The 17661-nt window shown below is 41.6% G+C and overlaps 2 protein-coding genes across 2 annotated transcripts; both read left to right on the top strand.

Annotated features, from left to right (window-relative positions):
• Positions 1 to 6043: 6043 nt before the first annotated feature.
• On the top strand, positions 6044 to 7033 carry LOC143825467 (olfactory receptor 6M1-like). The gene has a single exon (XM_077313497.1). The coding sequence runs from the start codon at positions 6044 to 6046 to the stop codon at positions 7031 to 7033; it is 990 nt and encodes a 329-aa protein (XP_077169612.1).
• A 3202-nt stretch (positions 7034 to 10235) lies between these two features.
• Positions 10236 to 11177, top strand: LOC143825557 (olfactory receptor 10C1-like). Its single transcript, XM_077313617.1, has one exon. It carries the CDS (start codon positions 10245 to 10247, stop codon positions 11175 to 11177), a length of 933 nt encoding a protein of 310 aa, XP_077169732.1. The 5' UTR covers positions 10236 to 10244.
• The last annotated feature ends 6484 nt before the right edge of the window (positions 11178 to 17661 follow it).

Below are 17661 nucleotides of genomic sequence, written 5' to 3'. Positions count from 1 at the left end.
TAAATATTTAAGAGAGAGAGGGAGTTCTGTGAAATCCTTGCTATTCAACTGGCCTTACCTGCAGTATGATGCAGGACAAGTTTTTGTTATTGTGGCAGAGGAAGGTGTCCTCTAAAGACTTTTTTAGTCACTGTACTACACACAAGTTAAATAGGTCCTAAAGCAAACAAAAATATTTGACATAAGCAGAATTAGGAACCGTCAATTTGATTTAAGTACCTTTGATGGGATAAGAGTGAAATCATATTTGATTAGCAGGGTGGCAATTTGATTAGCAGGGTGGCAATTCAAACTCACTTTTTTGGCTTAAATATGGCCGCACCTGATTTTATTATACCACTCTGCACAGGGCTGGCCTTGCGTGGTAAGTAGCCTGACCCCTCAGCTGTCCAGCTGTTCAATCTGAGGATCCAGGGATGCCTTGGGAGCCACTCCATCCCAGCCAGTAGAACAGGTCCTCCTCATCTGGAATCCCTTACCAGGAAGCAACCCTATCGAACCCTACCATGTGTCAACCTCAGTTTGGGCCCCGTGGGTCACTTAGCTACAAGCTCCTGGCCACCTAGCTGGGTAGGCCGTGCTCGATCTTAGCTGATCTTCTTAAGGAGACCCCCAGCCTTCAAGGAGTCCAGGATGCAACAGGCTCTTACCATGCCTAAACTGAATGTGACAGGGATACACACAACAGGAACATGTAACCAAAGCTTTAACAAAGGGGAGGGAGGGAAGCTACTTGGCTGCCAGGAGCGGAAGTGGGCTAGGGCCGGCACACGTGGTCCTTTTAAAGACATGTGCGTGCTCCCACCTCCCGAGCATGCAGCCAGCGGCAGGTTCCTACGTGGTTCGTCAGTCTTCAGGCTGCCCCCACATCATCAATGGCAGCCACGTTAAGTCCATGGCCGCTAATTTTTTTACCGAATTTTAACAGTAGGAGATTTTGAAAGAAGATGGCCTCCAAGGAATTTTTTTAGTCACTGGACCCTATTAAAATGGTCCTAATTTTTTTCTAAAATAGACATTGAAAGGCAGAATTAGGAACCCTCAATTTGATTTCAACACCCTCAGTGGGATAACAATGAAATCATATATTTGCTTACAGAATTTTAACTATAGGAGATTGTTTACCCTTTAAAGGTACAATGTTCTTGTACCTATAAATGTTCTTGTACCTTTAAATGTACAAAGCTCTTGTACCTTTTAATGTTCTTGTACCCTCTGCTGTTCTTTAGGCTAAATTTACTGGATCCTTCCAGAAAAATTGTGTATGTAGAATGTGAATGCCTGAATATTTAGAAAATCTTTTCTTTGATGCAGGTTCCACCATAATATATGATATGTTTTATCAAAATGGGTAATATTTTGTGTTAACTCCTAATCTTGTAACTTGGATTGTATTGCATAGTCTATGTCTTATATTGATGGGATTTTTAATTTGGTCAATTACTGTATTAATAAGTATTTTATGTCAATCACTGTAATAAAATACACCCAAGGCGACTGTAAAAATAATGGTTGCATCATGCCAGAGTATGTTCTAAGGCTCACTTTGTTTAATTTTCGATAGTGGATTTTTTGATGATTAAACCGATCAGGTAACAATGGGACAAGGAATGAACATAACACACGACATACTTTTTTCCTGTGAAACGACTTCCTTCTTTCTTTGTACAATGCTACTTTGAGACCATTGTTGAACCAAAAGGAACTTATTATAAGGTATTCAGAAGAAGAGCAGCATGAAATTATAATCACTATGTAAATAAACACTGTAATTCTGCTCTTCTCAAAACATTTATTAGCATTCAAATCGCTCTGCTCCTTTCCAGTTTGCCCGACATCCATATTGGTAATTATGAATCTTGATCACCCTTATATCCTATATGTAGTCATTTCCTTCTCTATGTTCCTCCTTGTGTAAGAGTATTACCGGAATTACATATCTGTTAGTCCAGTTCATTATTCCTCTCATATATTTGTCTTAAATTAATTTTTCATTATTCAAACTTTCATTATTATCATAGAATCACAGAATCATAGAGTTGGAAGGGGCCTAACAGGCCATCTAGTCCAACCCCCTGCTCAATGCAGGATCAGCCCTAAGCATCCTAAAGCATCCAAGAAAAGTGTGTATCCAACCTTTGCTTGAAGACTGCCAGTGAGGGGGAGCTGACCACCTCCTTAGGCAGCCTATTCCACTGCTGAACTACTCTGACTGTGAAACTGTTATGTTAAACTGCAAAATAGTTTGTCAAGGAGTTTTCATGGACAAAAGTTCTCTCATTGAAACGAATATGTTTGAAATGTTCTGGTACAATCTTTACAACAATATCAAATATGAAATATGTATTGTTGTGCTGTTGGGTTAAAGCCATTGCGATGGGATGCTATCAGATAAGGGGTATTCACAATGACATATAATAACACAAATAGAAGCAAGGACTTTTGACTCACCAAATTAATATGGATGCCACTTAATAATAACATAGAACTGCAAAGCGCTTTTTACATTTAAAGCGACCAACATACATGACTCGTCATGGAAAGTATTACAGCTGTCAGGATTATTTTTTGTTGTATTAGATGTGGGAGACGACGACTGAAAGGCTCTTGATGTGGGGGACTAAGGCTCTGACCATCTTGTAACCTTGTGAATGAGATCTGAACATTCTTTTAGCCACTATGCTCTCCGGGTGTATCACTGTGCCCATCATCCAGAATTTCTGATGAGAGTCTGAAAGATACAGGAATTGTCAAGTCATCTGATGGAGAGGCTGATTATGTGAAGATTCAAGGGGGTGGCAGGTTACAGTGGATGAGCAATGGGGTTGTGAGTGTCCTGCATAATGCAGGGGGTTGGACTAGATAATCCAGGAGGACCCTTCCAACTCTATGATACTATGATTCTAATTGAGAATTATCCCTTGTTTTTCTTGTACACTTCAGGTGCTGTGTGTAAACTATGAGTGACAGCACTTAAAGGGGGCATTTTTTTTTGCTATCTTTGTAGCTCTGGGAAATGTTCAACTTCATCACAATGTTGGACTTTGACTCTGGACTCAGAGCGGTGCACTGTCATTTGGGAATATTCAACTATTTCCTTAAATGAGCCCATTTTATTCCTTTCCTTTTTACATGTCTCTTCATATGCTCACCTGAGACTAATTCTGTCAAAACCCAAGAGGCACAAAACAGTCTCTGAGATATTATTTCCCAATGCAAAATGGCACTGCATTTCTTGGGGAAATGTAAGGTGGTAGTCCAAGATGAAGACTTAAAAACAAATGAACAAACCGAGTTTATCCTCATTGTTAGCAAAGTATAACTTATTAAATAAAAAGAGAGATTGTTTTATTGATAGCATAACTTTGTATGACAGTATATTATTGCCTTCCTCTTACTGGTATTATATTTTATACTACTTACACAAAGGATAAATACGATCAGACACCGTCCACATGCCTCTTATTTGGAGCCAGTAAGGTAAGCTTACTTCCTTGTAGTATGTAGTGGGTGAGACATGGGGCTTCTTTCTTTCTAACATGGTCAGTTTTGTATCATTTTTTGCCTATTTCTCCTCCTTAGAGCCCTCATCATCTTAAGAGTATCAGCTTGATGCAGTGGTTGTGAGCTGGGTTTGATTGCCCGCTCCACCACATGAAGCCAGCTGGGTAACACTGGGCTAATCACAGTCTTGTCAGATCTGTTCCCACAGCACAGTCCTGTCAGAGTTTTCTCAACTCCGTTGTTAGGTATCGCAGGACCCCTGCCTCACAGACCAGCATACTGTCTTCTACAACTGGTGGCACCCTCAATAATCTAGGCTTAAGCCAAAGCCAGGACACTGTTAAAGTCTGCCAAGCCAGGTCAGACTCCATCTTTAAGAGCTTCCCCTCAGACACCCCTCAGAATGGCAGCCTCTACATAAACAATTATCCCTTGACTCAAATATTGCTTTCCTCCTAACTCCCTTCCCACTCCACTGTATTGCTGATACAGTGGCCTGGCTCAAAACTGTTTGCCCAGGGGTTACAGGGCAAACCACTTTGCCTTCCATATGACTCATGCTTGGCCCCTCAGCCATGAGAAATCTCTTCCCCAAGTACCAGCAGCTAGACCTATTGAGACATGATGGCTCCCTTTTCTTAGACCCATTAACCACTTTTTTAAAGCCCATCAACGGGCATCTCCAGACTTGGCCAGGGCATTACTCAACATCCTGCTCCCTGGAAATTCCATCATGTGCTCACCGGGGCCACCTCACGTAGCTCCCTTCCCAGAAACCTGTATAAACCATTGCTATACACAGCCACTCCGAGTGCCTTCCAACTCAGGACCCACTGAAACCTCCCTTCATGCTGCCTCGTGTCACTGATCTCTGACTCTCTACTCTACAGGAATGATAATTATACTGAGCCCTCTTTTCCCCATCCTGTTCTTCTCTATATGACTGCTTGCTAGGTATGTTAGATATATTTTTGCTTTTATTATTTTCTTTCTATAAAAACCTACTAATTTTACAGTATACCTATTGTCTGCTTTGAGGGTGTAAATCTATCAATCTTTGTTAGTTTACTGACCTCTTGCTCTGCTACCCCATGTCATGACCCCCCTGGTTCATGCCATCCTGTTCCCCACTGCTCCTGCATATTCTCACATTCTCAGGCTTTCTCCGGCCGAGGCAACCCAAGGCCATAAAGCAATAAACCTGTCCTCTGAGAAGTTTCCTCCCTTCCTTTCCCAGCGGGCGAGGAGCCCCAACAACTGTATCAATCTCACTGTAAGTGTCCTTGCGGAGACAGCTAAGTCTCAACAATGTGCCATCCTCCCGATAAGGCACCTGGCCATCTGGCAGCCTGGGAACAGGACCCCTTTTGTCATTCCTACCCGCTCTCCCGCCAAACCCTTTGCGCACCCCTCCCTTATTTGGTGGACCCTATATCTGCCCTACCTGTTCCCCATGTACTTTGTTATTATCAAGATCTTTGCTTAGGAAGATCTTGGCATGCTTGGCTAACTGTGGACTTTGCCTAATAAAGCTCTGCTTTAGAATTTGCAACCGACTGTTGGATTCTTGATGCGCTTTTACTTGGGACTCCACCGGCTGGGCTCAGCCTGATTCCTGACACCCCACGGCTTAATACACCCATGTCACAGGACACATGTGTAAGTGCAATGCTGGTAACACCACCTACCTCACAGGATATTTGTTGTGGGGAAAGGAAGTGAAGGTGATAAGCTGCTTTGAGACTCCTTCGGTTACTTAAATGCAGGGCATAAAAACCAGCTCGTCTTTTTCTAGATTCTTCATACTTTGCAACCCATTGATTAAGTAAAACTATCCAAATTACAATTCAGCTGTTTATTACATTGGTGGGAGGAATTTTTTTCTGTCCTCATAATATTATAACTTTTTTTAATGCTAGGAATTGTAGGACCTGTCTGGGCAAATACCATTCGTTCTACAGACTGTGATGAGGCAGTTAATATGGTGAAACTGATTAGAAAAGCTGGTTTGACCCAATTCTAATATCCACCAAATAAGCCAATGTGTTAACAGAAGGGGGTCATATGATCTAACACTCTAGCTATTTTTCAAAATCTTATAGTTCTTTCCAGTGTAGAGGAAGATTAAAATGTGATGTCAAATTAAATTCATTCTAAATTAGAGGGCGATTTGAATTGCTCCTAGATAAATAGTTCCTTGATACTAACTTCCCTTTTTGTTTTATATTTTATACTTCATACCTCAAGGACTGGATCCAGAAGTTCTTTCCACTGAGAAAATTTCGGTTACCATCACTCCATTGGAGGAAGGAACTTTCTCTCCAATGACAGAAACATTTTACTAATGGAAGATTCTTTACTACAAATCTTTCAAAACACAAATTAATTTCCCCCCTTCCTAATATGTGGAATTTGTTCTTGAATTGTGAGGGGAATGCAAGAGAAGTATACATTTAATTGCATTTTTAATGTATGTATTTTCTCCCCACCCCCCAAATAATCCCATAAATACTAAAATTCTATTTTCTAACCCGTATAGATGTTGGAAGAATGGTCTGAAGAACACTGGGACCATACCACAATAGCAATGTTCATTATTCTGGGCTTCCCTAATACCAGGAAAGTAGAAATGTCACTCTTTTTTGTCTTCCTTATTATGTACCTTTTTACATTGTTGGGCAATCTAATCATAATCATTACAGTAAAGACTGACAGCCACCTTCAAACTCCCATGTACTTCTTTTTAGGGAACTTATCTCTGCTGGATATGGGTTATACCTCTTCCACTGTTCCCAAACTGCTGTCCTTATTGCTAACAGATATGCACACCATTAGCTTTCCTGGATGTATTTTGCAGTCCTACTGCTTCTTCTTCCTTGGGACAGCTGAATGTTTCCTCCTTGCAATTATGGTTTATGACCGATATGTTGTCATTTGCTATCCTCTCAGATACTCCACAATCATGAAGAAAAGAGTGTGTGTGCTTCTGGTGATTGGTTGCTGGGTAGGGGGCTGCCTATCTCCTTTAGTTCCTGCCATTATGTTGATTAACTTACCCTTTTGTGGACTCAATGAAATAAACCATTTCTTTTGTGACATACCCCCACTCTTAAGCCTGGCCTGTATAGACACATCACTTATCCAAAAAACTGTGTTCCTACTTTGTGCTATGGTGATTCTCAGCACATTCCTGTCCACGGTGATCTCCTACATCTACATCACTATAACCATATTGAAAATACCATCCTCACAGGGACGTCACAAAGCTTTCTCTACCTGTGGCTCTCATCTGACTGTTGTGTTTCTGTACTATTGGACAGTGATCTTCATGTATGTAAGTCCAACCACCCGTTCTTCCTTTAACATCAACAAAATAATTGCTGTGGTCTACAGTGTTGTCACACCAATGCTCAATCCAATAATCTACAGTTTAAGGAACCAAGAAATGAAACAAGCCTTGAAAAAAATCTTTCTGAAAATTAATTTTAATAGAAAAGAACTTGAGTTGACAAAAGAATTCCATCTGTGATAACATTTAGCTTCAGTCCTTCTTTATATTCACCGTCAGCAAACCTACTACAACTACAACTGATTTTCTTTCTAATGCAGCTGTGCAGGAACATGTAAGGTATGTCCTAAAGAGAATGGCCTGCAGTTTATCACATGGCTAAGCAATGTTTAAGACCTTCCTCCAGCCCAAGAAGACTCATTCCAGCTTACTCTTCTTCCATTGTGAGATCTGCTTAACTTGACAAAAGAGTCCACAAGATACTGGAAGTTCTTCTAACATAAAGAAGGATGCCACCAAACATTCTTAATACTTAGGCCAGCCTTTATTAACTTTTTTACTGTTGAGTAACCCCTGAAACATTCTTCAGGCTTTGAGAAACTCCAGAAGAGATGTGATCATACACAATATGGTTGGGAAGCAGAGCTGTGTACATTCCCTCCTGGTGCTCCTCCCTTTCCAACTTCCTTCCTGCATCAGCCTCAGGGAGGGGTGGAACCAGTGGCACTCCTGGTTTAGGATACTGTTCCCTTCAGGGCTCTCCCTGTCCTATTGATTCTGAGGGTTGAATGTGTCAGCTGAGGGTGGAAGTTGGTTGAAAACTTGGTTATCTGAGTGGTGTACCGTGCACCCTCTGCACCCTCGGATTCCCTGTCAGGCCTGCTGGAGGCAGTGGTGGCTCCCTGGACATTGCAGTATCCCAAGCTTTTGATTTTGGGTGACTTCAGCATCCATGCAGATTCTCCGTTACCAGGACTTGGCCTGGATCTGGTATCTGCCATGGAGACACTAGGGTTCGCACAATCTGTTGATGGTCCCAACCATCAGGCTGGTCTTTGGCGCAGGTGTAGAGGTAGATCTGGTAGTGAATAACATAATTACATTGACAGACTACCATGCCCTGAAGGCCCGACTGTATATGCCACTCCCTCTCCAGTTGTGTGACAGATAGAAACCATCTATCTGAAGAAACCATCACAGGATCCACAGGACCCCACCAGCTACTGCCTGGTCTCACATCTTGTGTTTCTGGGTAAGGTGCTAGAGCAGGCCATAACAGTCCAGTTATTAGCTTTCTTGGAGTAGACTTTAGACTTAGACCCATATCAGTCAGGCTTATGTCCTGGCCACGGGGTGGAGCATGCACTCCTCTCTTTGATGGATGATATCCAGCTCCAGTTGGATTGGTGCGGGTTGGCCATCATCATGCTTTTAGACCTGTTGGCCATGTTTGATGTAGTTGACCATGAATTGTTGGCCTACCACCTCACCGGAGCCGGGATTAGGGAGACTGCGCTGAAATGTCTGGTCTCCTTCCTCTGGAACCAGACGCAGAGAGTTGCTGTGGGGGATGAGTTATCAGACCTTGTTGGGCTCCCTTGTGAAGTACCACAGGGGGCGATTCTCTCCCCCACATTGTTTAACATCTATATAATCCCTCTATCCCAGCTGATCTTTTTGGAAGCAGTGGCTAGATAGCTCAGGCAGAGCTTCCTGATACTCAAGACAGAGGGCAGGATCAGGAAGCATGCCTCCCATGCCTGGATGGGGTGCAACTGACACCTGTACCAACCACCAAGAATTTGGGAGAAACCTTTGATGCCTCCCATTCAATGAAAGCTCAGGTCACAAAGGTAGCCTGGGTGATATTTTTTCATCTGCACCAAGAATGGCTATTAGCACTCTACCCGTCCTCTGAACAATTTGCCACTCTGATCCATGCAACAGTCACTTCCAAGTTAGACTTCTGTAACTTGCTCTACATGGGAGTACCCTTGGGTTTGACCCAGAAATTATAGCTGGTGAAAAATGTGGCTGCAAGGGTCCACATCAGGAAACCTTAGAGGGCCCATATTCAGCCAGTACTTCTTCATCTTCATAGGTTACCAGTTTGTTTCCAGATCAAATTCAAGGTATTGGTTCTGACCTTTAAGGCTATATGTGGCTTGGGACTGCTTATCTCCTTATGCCTCCTGTAGGGCAATTTGCTCTTCAGGTATGAATTTGTTGGCTGTTCCGAGCCCCTGGGACATTTGCTTGCCTTGACCAGGGCCAGGGCTTTTTTGATCATGTCCCCAACCTGGTTAATGAGCTCCCTGAAAAGCTATGGACAGATTTTTCAGCTTTCCACTGGCCTGTAATATGGAGATCTTCTGCCAGGCATATGGTTGAGTTACCATCGGCGGATCCCTTAGGATTGGTTAAATCAGGACCCTCCTTCCCAGTGAGAGAGAACTCTTGGCCCTCAGTTGGTCAGAGGGAGAGGATGGGGGTTAAAACTCTGTATTGCCATCTTTTAATATTCTACGTTTAATGTGTAATATTTGTAAAGGCTTTATATGGGGTTGTACTGCTTTTTATTGTTTTATTGTGGACCGATGTGAGTTCGAATGGAGAGTGGCAGTATACAAATACAAAAATAAATCAATGAAATAACTAAAGATGATGAGCATTTTTCAAATTCTACCATCACAAAGCATTGTCGCTTCTTCTTCAAGAATTTCCCATGCTGGAGATGGCAATTCTAGCTGAGACAGTGACTTGCCTCAGGTCACCCTGCAAGTTCCCTTGGCAGAGTAAGGATTTAAACCTGGGTCTCCAGATGTACTTCAAATGAAGACACCTATACTACCTTCATCTCTTGTTCTCACACAAAACTACTTGGGATTTGCCTCAGTATGATTAGCAGAGCAAATTGTTATTGCTTACTGAGGATTTGGTCTCATGGGTGGCTGCAAGAGTTATTAAAATATCCTAATTCCTGCCCTGACTCAGTCCACTGTGAAAGAGCCAAAGACGTCATCAACGTTTATTTCAGAGGTAGGAAAGATTTCAACATGCATAATATGTACCCATGCTTTTATGTAGTGGTTAAGAGTGGTGACTTCTGATCCAGAGAGCCAGATTTAATTTTCTGTTCCTCCAAACACAGCCAGCTGGGAGATCTTGAACTAGAATCCAGTTCGAGCTGTTCTCACAGAGCAGTTTCTTTCAGAGTCCTCTCAGTCTCATTGATCTCACAGGGTATTTGTTGTGGTGAGATGAAGGGAAGGCGATTGTCAACCACTTGGAGATTTCTTCAGGTAGTGAAAACCAGGTTATAAAAAAAACAGATCTTCTTCTGCTTCTACTACACTGAATGATTTTTCTTTTAACATTTATTTTCAGATATATGGTCATACGTTTCCGTCGCTTTCCAACCATCCAGTCAAAGCATGTGAAAGAAGAAATCATGGAAAATGTCACCTCAGTGAAGACTTTTATTTTACTTGGCTTCTCGAATGCCCCCAAATGGCGAATTCTCTTCTTTGTCATCTTCTTGTGCATTTACATTGCCACAGTACTTGGCAATCTCCTCATTATTATCATTGTTATTGTTGACTCGGCCCTCTCCACTCCTATGTACTTTTTCCTCAGAAACTTGTCTTTCTTAGAGATCTGCTACACTTCTGTCACCATTCCCAAGATGCTGGATAACATCCTTGCTCTGGATAAAACCATCTCCTTACGTGCCTGTGCCGCTCAAATGTATTTCTTCCTCTTCTTTGGAGCCACGGAGTGCTGCCTCCTAGCCTTCATGGCCTATGATCGCTACGTTGCTATATGCAATCCTCTGCGTTACCCCGTCATCATGAGAAAGAGGGTGTGTGTTCAGCTTGCGGCCCTGTCCTGGACCTGTGGCAGCTTAGTGGCTGTGGGTCACACCACCTTCATTTTCACCCTTCCTTTTTGTGAATCCAATGTCATCAACCACTTCTTCTGTGAAATCCAGCCAGTGTTAAAGTTGGTGTGTGGGGACACTTATTGGAATGAAGTCCAAATCATTGGAGCAGCTGCATTTGTGATCCTGCTGCCCTTCATGCTGATCCTCTTGTCCTATTCTCATATCATCACCACCATCCTAAGGATGAAATCAGCCGAAAGCCGACAGAAGGCTTTCTCCACCTGCTCCTCACACCTCATTGTCGTCACATTATTATATGGCACAGCCATTTTTATATACATACGCCCCAAATCAACTTACTCTCTGAATGTGGACAAACTCCTGTCTCTTTTCTATTCAGTTATTACTCCGATACTAAACCCCATTATCTACAGTCTGAGAAACCAGGACGTTAAAGGGGCTCTCAAGAGAACAGTGTTAAAGTTAAGGCCTTCAAAATGATAAATATTTAATAGACATGGATTTCTGTGAAATCCTTACTGTTCAACTGGCCTTATCCATAGTATGATACAGGACAAATTTTTCTCATTGTGGTAGAGGAAGATGTCCTCCAAACATTTTTTTTTTTAGATTGGTCCTAAAACAAAGATGTTAGACATAGAAAGGCAGATAGACATAAGCAGAATTTGGAACTTTAAATTTGATTTAAGTATACTCAGTGGGATAACAATAAGATTATATAATATTTGTTTACAGAATTTTAACAATAGGATATTTTTTACTCTTTTAAGGTAAAATGCACAATGATCTGCAGTTCTTGAGGCTAAATTTATTGTATCCTTCCAGAAAAATTGTGTATTTGTAATGGGTACTTCAAAACCTTTAGAACATGTTTAGTTTGACTGCAGGTTCCACCATAATATATTGTATGTTTTATCAAAATGGGCAATATTTTGTATTAATTCCCAATGTTGTATTTCAGATTGTATTGCATAGTTTATTTTATGTCTTATACTGTATGACAGAATTTTTAATTGCAATGTGTGTGTTTTAATTTGGTCAATGCCCATGATAATAAATGTTACACTAATCACAATGCTTTCAATTACACACATCCAAATCAACTGTAAAAATAGTGGTTGTATTATGCCAGAGTGTGTTCTGAGGCTCACTTTTTCTGTTTAATTTTCAATAATGGGTTTTTTTATGATTAAAAGGTCAGGCAACAATGGGATAAGGAATGAACTTGAAACACAACATAGTTTTTTCCTTGAAACTACTTCTTTATTTCTTTGTATAGTGGTAGTTTGAGACCATTGAGACTCCAAAGGGAACTGATTATGAGTTATTCAGAAGAAGAGCAGGATGAAAGTATAATAAATATATACACCGGGTGCACTTCAGTTGGGATAGACATAGCTGCCCATAGTATTGTAATGTAACAAACTCTATATTTTGAGTGGAAATGTTGGGGGGTCGTCTTATGCGCCCAGTCGTCTTATACGCCGGCAAATACGGTAAATAAACACTATAATTCTGCTCTCCTCAAGACATTTATTAGCAGTACTATATAATTTTGCTTCCCTGTTCCTGAGAGCCCTTAACAGCCCACATTGCTGTCCCCGCATCAAACCTCCAGTTATATCCACAATGCTGTAGGCAGGGGAAGTTAGGCCACTATCACACAGTACTCTGGGAGTGCCAGCATCCATGTTGGGGTAAGGGGAGGGTTACAGTTTATATTACCTACCATTGAGCACTTTTGTTGTTTCTGTTGTATGGGGTTTTATTCTTTTATTGTAAACTGCTACAAACCAGACTATCTTTGGGAGTGGCAGTGGATAAATCCAATAAATAATAATAATAAATAATGTTTGGACCAACTGACTCAGCTCCTGAAAGATGCCAGCACACAGAAAACAGGTGATATGCAAACATCTTCATTGAGTATCTGCCTTTCCTGACATCCTTCTCTTCCTGACCAAAAGACTTCTTTCTGAATCTCATCCTGGAGCAAAATCCTTTGTTTACTCTAGCCCCCCCCCCATTCCTGTTCAATATTGAGCCAGCTTTCAGAGTTTAATATGGGAGGTCATTGTGAACTGGCTTTCCAATTAGTGCTCCTACATTTCCATATAGTTGAGAAGCTATATGGGAAGTAAGGACAATGATAATCCTCAGTATTCAATTTAGTTGTACCATAGGCCTGAAGCCGGAGATCATCCAAGGAGTAGCCAATGTATTATTAACAATACAAAGGATAAATTATTCATATCTGAACTTTATGCTGGCTAGATAACAAACCTCTGTGAACCCCACTGTAGACTGGACATCACAATATGACCATCACAATATTTATACATTACTGAAGGATTGTATATATCATTTAATTTTCTTCTAGCTCTATTATTTTATCTTTTGCCTTGCAGGGGGATATTGACCGCCTAATGAGGACACAGACAACCATAATTTGGCGTAAAATATTTGGCCACAGCCTTTATTCAACATTGAGCGTGGCAAGCATGGGAAGAGAAATTTGCCCTCTTGTGGTCAGCTAACCACAAGGTAGCCCATCGCAGTCTGCCCCTCAACAGGTTGCATTGGCTATCCAGCCCAGAATCCTGGAAATAATGGCAGGCTGAAAAAAGGGGGGGGGAGGCAACATGGAGTGACCCCTCCAGGCGTCAGCCTCTGTTGGGTTCTCCTGCCTCCCAGAAATGCAAGCCTTCAACCAGGCTCTGCATCCACACAGCCCCTTAAGGGCCCCCCCAAATCTAGGGGAGGCCAGCGTGCAAGCTTGGCCACCCCAAAATTGATCCTTCCCATGCTACACTTCCGCTGGCTGTGACAACTCAACAACAATACAATCCAACATCTAACAAATAGTCCAACAATTCATAAATAGGGAGGGAGGGTGGGTTTCGCATCTTTGGGCGCCCTGATGGGGAAAAAGAGGCCGAGAAATGTCAGGCTATCCATTTAACTGCCGCCTAGCTCACCCACACCCCCTTTTGCCATGGCAACACATACATAGCCCCAGAATGCCAGGGCTGGGAGTTCTCTCCCACCAGCCAGGTCCCTATTGGCATTCCTCCCCCGCAGCAGCAATGGCCCCCTTTAAATGAGTTTTGAAGGCTTTTTATTTTTATTATGCCAATAAAGGTATTCTCTCTCTCACCCTATAGAACTGTGAATGATTCTTTACAACCCAAGTTCCTATTTTTATAAATATCTGGCACCATTACATAGAATGTGTGAGTGATTGAGTGAGTGAGTGAGTGAGTGTGTAAAGTGTTGTACAGTTGTCACTGACTCATGGTGACACTGTACAATATTCAAGGCATTCCAAGGAGGTCTGCCATTGTATTGCAAGACTGGTCTCCCTGGAGGTCTCCAACCCACTGCTTCACTTCCAAGATCAAGCTAGCCTGGATTATTAAGATAAGACTCCATCATTTAGCACATATTATACAACCTAATATGTGTACATATATTTATATGTCAATACATCTCAGAGCCTCTTGTGGCGCAGAGTGGTAAGGCAGCAGGCATGCAGTCTGAAAGCTCTGCCCATGAGGCTGGGAGTTCAATCCCAGCAGCCGGCTCAAGGTTGACTCAGCCTTCCATCCTTCCGAGGTCGGTAAAATGAGTACCCAGCTTGCTGGGGGATAAACGGTAATGACTGGGGAAGGCACTGGCAAACCACCCCATATTGAGTCTGCCATGAAAACGCTGGAGGGCGTCACCCCAAGGGTCAGACATGACCTGGTGCTTGCACAGGGGATACCTTTACCTTTACCTTTAGATCTCAAATGTTGGAGTCATGGAACAGGTTTATCACAAAAGTCTTGCTTATTTTGGAGGAAGGGACCTCAGAATTAATGGGAAACAGGTGGGAATTTATCAAGTTTTACTCCTCAGTTATATGTCTAGATTTAGTAATCTTCTTGGAAATTGCCATGGTCATTTCTTTGGCCTTCAAATTTTAAAATAATTCACCAAAAGGGGAACTTCAAAATTTTGGTTAACATATTGACACTAAATTAATCCAAATATCAAGGCAGAGATCTTCAGATTATTTCAATCCCCAATAAGAAAAAATTTATTATTTTTCCAATGCCTCCACTTAATAATTTGAGGCCATTAATCTTGTTTTCCCAGATCATAGGAGATCATTTATGCTCCTACGATATAGTATGCTTCCATCTGCTTTAAATGAAGGCTTATTCAAAAAAATATCCCTCTGTGATTGTTTATGCATCTGCCAGGATGGGAGCATTGAGACATCAGAACATGTATTACTCCAATGTTGGCTATACAATTCAGGAGAGAACCATCTCCACAGAACGTCCAACTTGGAGGTGATCAAAGACATGTCACACAAACGCACATAAATAACTTGTGGACAGATTTTCTTGGAGGGTGATCAAAACAAAGAAGAGCTGGGTGGATTCAGAGCAACTTAGGTAGAGATAGTCTCAATTGCTTGAGATAATGCTTGTGAGTTTTAAAATTATAATGATTCTTATAGCTGGAATGTTTCAAATTTTATACTATTTTAATTATCAATTATTATTTTATGTACCTTGATTACTGATTCAAAGAGTATTTGAATTTGAATTTGATTGAGTGAATGAGTGAGTGAGTGTGTAAAGTGTCATACAGTTGTCACTGACTCATGGTGACATTGTACAATATTCAAGGCATTCCAAGGAGGTCTGCCATTGTATAGCAACCCTGGACTCCCTTGGAGGATTCCAACCCCCTGCTTACCTTCCAGATCAAGCTAGCCTGGACTGTTCAGATAAGACTCCATCATCTAGCACATATCATACAGCCTAATATGTGTACATGTATTAATGTGTCATTAGAACTCAAATGTAGGAGTCATGGAACAGGTCTATCACCTAACTATCTGTCTAGATAAAGGAACTTTCCTGGAAAATGACAGGGTTATTTCTTCGACCTTCAAATTTTAAAATAATTTACCCAAAGGGAAACTTCAAAATGTTGGTTAACACATTAATACTAAATCAATCCAAGGCACAGATCTTCAGATTATTTCAATCCCAAATAAGAGAAATTTTACTAAGTGCTAAACTATAGGCTTAATTTTCTGTGAGTTTGGTTAGGGTTCCCTTGGACATGACATGATTTCTCTGCAGTTGTACTGCTACTGTGGGAAAAGACATTTTTAAATCAATAGGAACTCAATTCCCTGGAATTCCCAAGTGAGGAGAGGAAAGGATCCTGCCTTCACTTCCATGGCTCAATCCCATGCCAAAACCACCAGCTGTGATGAAATGCAATTCAAAAACATTTTCCAGTTGCCATTCAGACAAACATATTAGTCAATGAAACAGGGTGGTGGTAGAGAAGCTGTTCTGGTGGCAGGGCTAGTGCAGGAGGCTGGGCCTGTGGCACATGATACCTTTTATGGGAGCCAGGGCCCACACCTCCTTGCAGATTTCACAGGCACACTGCATCAATGTCGCACCTTCCCTGCTTGCCACCAGGACTCCTCCTCCACTGCATCTTCCTGCTGCTCACGCCTCCATGGTGTCAATCATGGGTGCAAGTAATTCTTTGCCACTTTTTGTTTTCTTGTTTTCTTTGTAATTTTTAAAGTAAAATAAAGAATGGATAAACAACTTGCTGTTATGCCCAAGTGAACATTTTGAAAGCAAGCCAGTATTTCCAATATAACACTCAGTTTTAGAGCTGTCAGAATCTTAAGTCAGGTTAGAATGTTGGACGGAAAAACAGCAACAACAACCTCAATTTCTATAATCATGAGAAAGTTTATACTTGGATGTTATTCAATTAGCTTTGTTTTTAGTATTGCTATTATCATCAACAATTGAAATCAGAAGAGTGTAGTGACAAACATTTTTAAATCAAATGCATTGCATAGATCAGTACAATGTATTAATAACTCAATATTTTATGTACATTTTATTAGGTATTACTGCAGTGTGGAAGACTGGGAAGGGAAGCAGCATGGTATAGCCTGATGTTGTCAGATCTCAGGTTGAGCCAGGCCAGCACTTGGAAGGGAGATGAGCAAGGACGACTCCATAGTGGAAGGCAATGGAAAACCACCTCTGCTTCTGACTTGCCTTGAAAGCCTCATGCTGGGGTTCCTATGAGGTTCTTGTGACTTGATGACTGAACTTTTCACATGCACACCACACATACAGTATAGGCAATCCAGTTAAATCCAGTTTTAATGTCCTTTCTCTCCAAATCCTCATTGTATGTTGGCGAGCAGACCGAATCTTCTAATCTCAGCTGTGGCTATCAGCTGCAGGATGACAATGGGATTTGCAGTCATAAAAGGAAAGAAATGGGAATGTCCTGTCCCAAGGAACCTCAAGACCCCCATCTCCAGGTTTTTTGGTATGGAGGTTTGGGGTCTTCATTGGTGTCATCTATAACTCATCATCAATTTAAGGTGAGAGTCCAGAATTGGCCACCAGCTTCACAATGATGATGGGATTTGCAGAGCCAAAAACTGAAAGGAACTGTAGCCTTCATTTTCCTTAAGATGAGATCTTAAGCACCCCTCTGCTGTTTGCAATGGAAGCAAAAGTTTACTCATAAGAAGCCAGTAAGGGAAAGCAGCACAGGCAAGGAAGGTGAATACTATTCTGTTACAAAACATGGATCTTAACAATTTCTTTTACCTATCTGGGCCATAATGGTATAGTGGTCAGGGCTTTGGAATAGGATCTGGGAGTTGGAATCATCATTCTGCCTTGGACGCTTGATGAGAGACTTACAGCCTATCACAAACCCTCTGCCTAGTACAACTCAAAGGACTGTCATAGTGATGACATGACTCAGGGCAGGAGAATGATATGAGTTGCTTTGGTTTCATATTAGGGAGAAAGGTCCTTCCTTTTCCAAAGTGAGAGTATTCAAGAATATCTCTGAAGCTATTCAGGCCACTGTATGATTAGAATACCTGACTAGAATCTAGGTT

The sequence above is a fragment of the Paroedura picta genome, chromosome 16 (assembly GCF_049243985.1).
Source record: "Paroedura picta isolate Pp20150507F chromosome 16, Ppicta_v3.0, whole genome shotgun sequence".
NCBI classification, from domain to species: Eukaryota; Metazoa; Chordata; class Lepidosauria; order Squamata; family Gekkonidae; genus Paroedura; species Paroedura picta.
This window is presented reverse-complemented; position numbering and strand designations above follow the sequence as displayed.